This window comes from Pteropus medius, unplaced genomic scaffold (genome assembly GCF_902729225.1).
Source record: "Pteropus medius unplaced genomic scaffold, Ma_sr-lr_union100, whole genome shotgun sequence".
NCBI lineage: Eukaryota > Metazoa > Chordata > Mammalia > Chiroptera > Pteropodidae > Pteropus > Pteropus medius.
This window is the reverse complement of record NW_024350124.1, coordinates 8,780-17,126: the sequence shown is the minus strand read 5'-3', so window position 1 is coordinate 17,126 and position 8,347 is coordinate 8,780. Positions and strand designations below refer to the sequence as shown.

The window sequence follows — 8,347 nt, the reverse complement described above, 5'->3', positions numbered from 1 at the left end:
TCATTTTAAGACTTCTGCAATCATAATATTATTTTCGTTTCATGAAAAATAAAGTTACCCAACAGAATCCAAACTCAAGTGTTTTAACTCTAAATCTTACGCTTGCAAAAAGACTTTTTTGGAGATCCACAATCACTTGCTGTGGGGCCAGATGAGGATAGCAGAGCACAATTAAGTTGACTAGATGATGATCCTGCTATCCTGTAATGGAGAAAAACGCATAATTCACTTGTTATATCGTATGGGGACAAGTTATAAAACAATAGCATTTTCATGTAACTGTAATAGAAGAATATTTTCAAAATGGATGATGGCATTTTCCATATAATATTAGTAAGAGCTAGTTATTAGGGAAACTGGGTAGTCATTCTTTATATTTATATCAATGTTTCATTAACTTTGAACATTATTCTTCATGTTTATAATTCAGCGTAAACAAATGCATTTATAATAGGCTTCTGAATTTTTATTTCTTATATTTTTCTTCTTCTGTATAACGTATAAAAACAACTTACTTTAGTGTAAAGTTTGAACCACTTTTTGACATCCATGGCTGATCACTGCTTTTACGGTAGACTCCGATCCATGATGGAAGATATAGGGAATTCAGAAATTTCTAGCCCAAAATAGAGAATTTTTATTTAAATCATTGTGAAAGTTTGTATCACTTTTTAAAAATGCAAGTAGTGCATTCTTTTGCAAGGCTCTTAATTTTCAAAAACAAAAGGAGAGTATTGGATCCTAATCTAACAGTAAAGACACATTAAAGTCGAAAATCACTTTGATATTGCTAAGAACATTGAGCATTATTTGTATTTTTGGTTTAAAATTGACTTTAAACATTTATACTTAGTAGTTTTAATCTTCTTATGTTACTAAGGAACATTCTGATTTATGTGACTTAATAGTTACCCATGTTGACTATTAACATAGCAAGGCTTTAAAGAAGTTTCCAGATAACTGTGGCATCGTTTCTCCAGAAACTATGAATAAATCAGTGTAGTTTTCTACTATGTTTTTCAAAGTTTAAGGTTTAGGGGTAAAAAAAGTAAGGCATTGCCATTAAGAAAATAAATGACATGGGAGCCAAATTTTTGATTTGAGGCCACAAAACATTCTTTAACCAGATAAGCCCTTGCTGATCTGTTTCTGTTTTGGTGGAATCTGTTTCTGTTTCTGACCAGGTGTCAGAGACTCACTTCTCTGCTACTCCTTACTAAATACAACTATAAATTCTGGAACTCGTGACAGATACAAGAAAAGAACTCTGAAAGGTGGAAAGAGAAAGGGAAAATGGTTTAGTCCCCCCGGATTAGGGAACGACAGAGTGACAGAATTGTTTTATCACCCACCCAACACAAGAGTGTGACCTAAGCCTGCTGCTTCCCAACACCCAACCTGCCAATAGGAGGTGGCTGAAGAAAGCCAGTCCTCTTCTGACATTAGGGAAGGATCCTACCCAGCAACACCAGGCAAACCCACAGGGTGATGCACCAAGACACCTGCTAACAAAAGGAGCCAGGGGAAGTGCTTCCCCTTTCCCAAAAAGAGACACCAGGGGAGGAGTCTTGGAGTTAAGACTAGCGAAGGGAATCTTATGACTAAAAGTTCTGGACCCAGGAAGCCTCTTTGTCCCTCTGGGCAGGAGACTTCGTTTCTCAACCAAAGTCACCAAATAGAATGGAATTTAAAATGTTACATTCACATAATTCAACAATAAAAATTAAAATGCAGGTAAATGCAATCATGTAAATGAATTGCACCAATATTAAATGGAAGTGGAAAGGGACAGTAAGAAAAATACATACTGTTTGATTTTATTTATTGGAGATTCAAAAGCAAGCAAAGAGACTTTATAATGTTAAAAGTCAGGACAGTGGCTAAGTGATGAGGGAGGAGTTGAGATGAGAGGATCTATAGGTCCAGGGCTGCTGAGGACTGAAAACTCAATTTTGTGATCTGATTTGTAATTACATGGTTCCAGTCTCTTTGTAATCAATCTGCTCAATCATGATATGTTTAGTTTCCTTGATATAAGGTAAAATTAAATAGAAAGGTTTATTTTAGAAAACAAGTGTTTATTGAAACACAGTATTCTACGAAAAGAAAGAACGAGAAATTATCGAATGTGTGTTTCTGGTATAAAAATAAAATATTTTAAAGTTAAACAATGGAATATTAAACAGACTTTAAAATAAATAGCTACAAATATATACAAAAGTATGGATAAATATTACAAGTATAGTATTGACTGAAACAAACCTTTAATAAAGTATATAAAAAGTTTAATATCTTACCATTTCTTCTTCATTATCTATATAAAGCAGGTTAGAGTTCTTGGAAGCACAGGCCGTCAAACTCTCAGTCCATGTTTTTCTTTCGGTACTAAAGTAATAGCAATTGTTGGAATACGTAAACCACTCCTTTGGACAACCACCACAATCATATGCTGAAGAAAAATTATGAGTTATTATCCAAAAACAATTTGAATTTTTAAAATGAAAATTAACTTATAGATTTGCATAGGTATAAGTATGTTTGTAAGTAGCATATCTATGCACCTTCCCTCTTGGTACATATAAAACAAAACACACTCATACACATGCTCACAGAGAAGAGTCACCCTCTCATCTCGTAATTTATATGTCCTTTTAAAGCAAACACCCAAACAAAATATTCACTCTGAAAATGTCCTGAATGTCAATGAACAAAAACACTCTTTAAAAATAAAAAAAACTCGTCAACCAATGTCACCCTAAAAAATAAGTTAATTAATTAAAAATTAAATAAAATAAAAATACTACTTATCTCTTATCACATTAGCACAATAGGAAATTTCAGCCAATTGGCAACAATGGGTATGGTGTTTTAAAATGAGTATTTCTTTATATTGTTGTATGAGAAGAAACACCCTTCCACAGTCGTTATTTATGAACATTTATTGATCATTTTATAATTTATTTTCCCTGTAAAAAATTTATATCATTTAACCTAGACTTAGACAGAGATAAAATATAAACTGGGTATTATCATAACTTTGAAAATCATATGTACCTTTCTGGATCCTTGTTATCGGAACTGACTTGTTCTTCTCCAGCATTACAGTAGCTACAAAAGTTAAAGTGATTCTTTAAAAAAATTAATTAATCTCAATTATAATAATATTGTTCTTTAACTTAATGGTTTTTCTATTGTTTAGAATTATTATTATCTGAAATAAACTAGATTTTACCAAGAAAAATTAATAAAGAAGTAAAAGGGGACAAATACTATAAAGCTGAAAGAACTAAACTTCACCATCTCTTATAATATTTGATTTAACCAATCTCAAAATGAATTTGTTTTCTCAATATGGTCTTCTAAAACATGACTTTGAGTTATGAAATCAAATAAATACATGTATATATGTCCATATATTTATAAAATAGTTCTAATATCATTCTATATTTATACTTTGGACAAATTTAGAAAAATATTTCACGTTCATTTTAAATACAAATGTTAAAAGAGAGTTCTATGCAATAATATTGTAAAGTATTAAAGGCACTGATGATTATTAATGAAAAGTTTTCAAATAATCTTTCAAAAATTTACTTACAGGAAATAACAACTATCATTACTCTAGTGAACATCAAGACAAGGCAGATGACGCCCAGGACCCCAGCAATGAGCTTCTCTGGAGGTGATGGTAAAGATGCAGGGAGAGAAATGGGAACACTGAGAAAGGAGAGATGTAGACAATTGCTTAGACAGTTTACACGCGGAGAACTCACATGCACGGGGAATCATATACATAAGCTTGGACCCCAAAACCATATCTACCATTTTAATCTTCCTCACAGAATACATCACTGCATTTTCAGGAAATATAATGCTCTGTGAGTTGTTGGTCAAAGACTACACCTTATAACAATGCCTAAATAAAATCAGTCCTCAGATTGCATATTGAAGTACTTTATTTCAACTTTCAACTCTGATCCTCACAAATAAAATATATGTGAGCTTATTCACTATTCTTTTCCCACATCTCTGCACCCCAGTTGCACATCCTAGAACACTTGTGTGTCTCTTCAATGTGTTAACTTTACAGTGGTCACTCTTGTCACTCTCTTGAAGTCCTGAAAAGCATTTTGAAGATTTAATTCCACATAGGAGAGATATTTGCTGTTCTGTTAGTGAAATGAAGTTTTTAGTGCCCTTACCTTTCATTTGCTCTCTCCTTGACACCTGAGCCAGATGCGAGTCTGAGTCATTTTCTTGTTGGATATTCATCTCTTCAGCTCAGTAACACCAGTGACAGTGCTCTATGATAACTGTCCTGAAGTCATTAATAAAGGGTGTGAACACTGACAAGATCCCTAGGATATGTGGGTGGAGTCAACGTGGGTGGAGTGTGAGAAGGAACAGCACTGATCTTGCAGGTGACCAATGGAAACTCAGGTTCTAATTTACTTAGAGCTTTAAATAAGTGTTTCACGACAGAATCATAGTTCTTAAAAATTTATGTATGATATGATGTTATTGGTTGAAGCAATGAAAACTAATAAATTAGGAAAGAAGTAACTAATATCTTTATTAATTTAATGTCAAATTCCACTGAAACATTTTAACACTTTTAGAATAACTGAGAAAATGAAAAAATAAGAAGTCATCAATTTTGAATGGAAAAAATAAGAAGGCACCAATTTTTATGATAACTTTTATATCCACTAATGGTTTAAATGTTCTAGTTGAGCAAATAGTAGCCTTAGCATATACAGTAATTGTCTGCATTAAATTGCTTTTATTTAGTCACATTTATTTATGAAAAAGACAGTTGAGGTGTTATCAAATGATGTTTTATTTTGAATGACTGTGGAGTGCTGAGAAGTTATTAAAATTTTAAAGAAATATTTTATATGTTGAAAAATGTTAAATGACACACTGAAGTTATCCAAAACATAATAAATAAAAACACAATATAAAATGATTTTTTAAAATATTTATCTTATACTAGTAATTCATAATTTAGTTAATGGATAAGACATGAAACCGTAAGATGAAAAATAAATGTGTAGATGATTTATGGAAAAACACTGTTGGTACAAACTTCCTGAAGTATCCTATGGCTGCCAAAGTCGGTGAGGGTAGCTCTAGTTGTGTAAGCAAATCTAATAAATCAGATAAATTATTTAATAAATTAGCGAGTTGGCTCTACAGTTCTAGAATAAATTCTGGCTTTGAAATTTACAATTTTAAAAATTACTTAGTCTAGCAACCTAGTTTACTAATCTAAAGTGGAATAAAAATATATAAATTATAGTGCATGTAAAACACTTAATACCCAATCTGGCAATTATAAACACTCAAGATATGTTACTTACCTTAATTATTATTTTCATACAATTGCTATGTTGCTATTTCTGATTCACATCAATTAATATAACATAATTCATTAGACAAGAGTTTGTTGTCAGTGTGGTATCTTTTCCTACAATGTTTTATTCAATTTCTAAAAAGCCTGTTGATTGTTAATAACTAATTATAAATAAACATTTTATGGAGACTATCTCATCCTGATTTTTATTACAGGTCAAATTGCTTTTATTTAATGAAGGTACATGTATGAGAAACTATATTAGACCTTCATTATTCAAAGACTTCATTTTAAGAATCGTTTTTCAAATATAAAAGATCATATATGTAATTAATCGTATAATTATATTAATTCATTTCAAAATCCATAAATAACTCTTCCTGGTCGTGTTGCTTATGGGGTTTCACATTAAGTTATATTGACTTACAAACCCAATTATGCAGGTGTGCATGCACTTGAGTAATTTTCCACAGGCTAAAGTTTGAATATTTTAAGATATTCTCAAACATATTTTATATTTCATTCTTGTTTTTATCCTGAATTGTACAAATAAAGATACCAATGTTTCTTTGATTTGATTGCATATTAACTATACTTCAATTGTATCACATCTAGAATTTATAATTTGCCATTAAATGAATTGGGCCAGTAGACAGACAGGAGAGCAGAGACACATACCTCTGTAGGCCAGAAAGGTGTGCATCCATTAGCGGGAGACCAGGTTGCTCCTATAATTTCCGTGGTCTTCACAGCCTGCATGTGAAGACTCAGTGTGAAGCAAAGTGAAAAAAGTAGATTTCTCATTAATGTGTCACATAAAGTTTGAACAGGAAATTCTTCTACTTGAGCTATTTTGAAGGCAGCTTATCTCGTCATATACCTGCAGAATATAGGAGACTTTGAGCTCGTACTATGTCATTTACTTTGTCCATGGCAAGTGCTCTGAGAAATTGTTTTCATATTCTAAATGATTCCTGGGGACAAAAAACTTGACCATATGCTGTTAACTTGCTTCCATCTTCATCACAAGCACTGAAAACCCACGGCTTGTTAAGACATTAGATACTTAAGTTTTACTCTTACTCCAGATTGCTCAATCATGGCATTACATACTTCTATTCCTCTCATTATGTCATTCCTATCACAAGGAAAAATTCTAAAATCATAATTCCATTAATAAGTATTTAATGATATTGATCACTAATATGCTGAAGAATTAATACACTTTCAACATCATTATAACTGTCACAACAATCATCAGTTCACAAACTTATCATAATTAATTCTCTGCCCTTATACTGAAAATCACTGCATTCAATTTTACTATTAGATATAAGCGATTTATACTTCCTCTGATAAAAATCAATGTCTCTGTGAATGATAAAACGTTAAAACAGTATTGAACTGTGTCACAAAGAAAGACATTGAAATATTAAATATTACTCATTATTTTATTCATTAATTCATCCTCCAATCATAACTAGTTATCTGTATTTGAATAGAAATATTTTTGTTGATGACAAAAGTGCAAGTCTCACTATTTAGAGGGAAACAAAGGTAATTTTTTTTAATTTCACTTAACTGAAAAAAAGGAGGATAGAAATAGTAGACTTTGAAAACACAAGTTAAATGACACTCTAATGTCAAAAAAAAAAGTACATAAAATCTAATTTATCTAGTTAGAATTAGATGGAATTCTTTTCATCCTACTCTTCGTGTATCAAAAAAAGGGGAATGTTTATCATTCCTAAGGAAATTAAAAATAAAAGTAGCATATGAACTACCAATCCCACTTCTGTGTATAGATGTAAAAAATGACACAATTATCTCAAAGGGATATCAGCATTGCCATTTTCACTGCAGCATTATTCATAATAACTAAGATATGGAAGCAACCAAAGTTTTTTCATGGATGAATGGATAAAAAAAATATTATGAGCACACACACATACACACACACACTAGGTTATTATTCCAACATGAGAAAAAGAAATTTCTGTCATTTGTGACAAGGATGAAACTGTAAGGTATTTTGCTTGGCAAAATAAGTTAAAAAGAAAACACAAATAATGTATGCTATTTATACAAGGAATTATAAAAAATCAAATGCATAGAGACAGTAGAAAGTGGTCTCCAGGGGCTACGGGGTGGAGAAAAAAGGGAGAAGTTGGTAAAAGGAAGCAAACTTTCAGTTATAAGCTCAATAAGGCCTGAGGATCTAATTTATTAAGTGATAACTATAGTGAATTGCTTTGTATCATATAATCGAAATTTACTGTGAAATTGAATCTAAATGTTCTCACCTGATGGAGAAAAAAGTAACAAAATAAAGCACGAGTTGAAAATTTTCAATTGATATGCACATGCCAAATACAAGAAGTTCTAAAAGAAAATTCTATAATATGCTTTTATCCCACTCTTTAAGTGCAACTTTTAAAAGCCCTATGAACGATGACATCACTTATTACCTGTTATATTCTGAGAAGTATAATTGAGGTAAGAAAATGATGCCATGAAAGCATGGGGTCTTAAAAACATGCAGTTTGTTAACACAAAATAAGAGAAAAGCAAACGCAAACAACTTTGCCTGAGTGAATCATATGCTTCCTAGTAGGAAAAAAGGTTAGCAGAAGTTTTCATATTTTGTGAGAAAAAAGCCTGAATCATTGAAAGGTATAAGTTGGATTTTCATAGCTTCGCTTTTTAATGTCCTTAACTATTAAGATGCAAAAATGTGTTTATGCCACCAAAAAGATTATTTTCATTAGAGCATTGAAGAAAAAAAAAATAATGTGACTGCTGTTTTTACTTTTAAGCAATTGGCTTAACTGTGCAAAAGACTCTAAAATAAATTATCTGGGAAATTCTTACTGAAAAAAAGTTATCTAGTCTTGGTATCATGTTTACTTATCATGTATTTCATCATTCGTTTTCTAGTTATGTTTTCTCTCATATGCCTCTCTATTCCTAAACTGTCAGAATCAGTAAATA

General features: G+C 31.4%; 1 protein-coding gene across 1 annotated transcript; it reads right to left on the bottom strand.

Moving 5' to 3' along the window:
- Positions 1-19: 19 nt before the first annotated feature.
- LOC120583089 (NKG2-A/NKG2-B type II integral membrane protein-like) lies at positions 20-6,063 on the bottom strand. The gene is made up of 6 exons (XM_039838417.1): positions 6,035-6,063; positions 3,599-3,717; positions 3,055-3,108; positions 2,298-2,449; positions 516-616; positions 20-201 (listed from the first exon to the last, which is right to left on the bottom strand). Exons 1-6 carry the CDS (start codon positions 6,061-6,063, stop codon positions 90-92), a joined length of 567 nt encoding a protein of 188 aa, XP_039694351.1. The 3' UTR covers positions 20-89.
- Between the last annotated feature and the right edge of the window lie 2,284 nt (positions 6,064-8,347).

Bases quoted from the DNA above. Each gene is read 5' to 3' on its own strand.
- LOC120583089 (XM_039838417.1), bottom strand. From the start codon at position 6,063: ATGGATGCACACCTTTCTGGCCTACAGAG. The intron at 3,718-6,034 runs GTATGTGTCTCT...CTCCTTTCTCAG, and splicing joins CACCTTTCTGGCCTACAGAG to TGTTCCCATTTCTCTCCCTG. The intron at 2,450-3,054 runs GTACATATGATT...ATTTTTCTTCAG, and splicing joins GATAACAAGGATCCAGAAAG to CATATGATTGTGGTGGTTGT.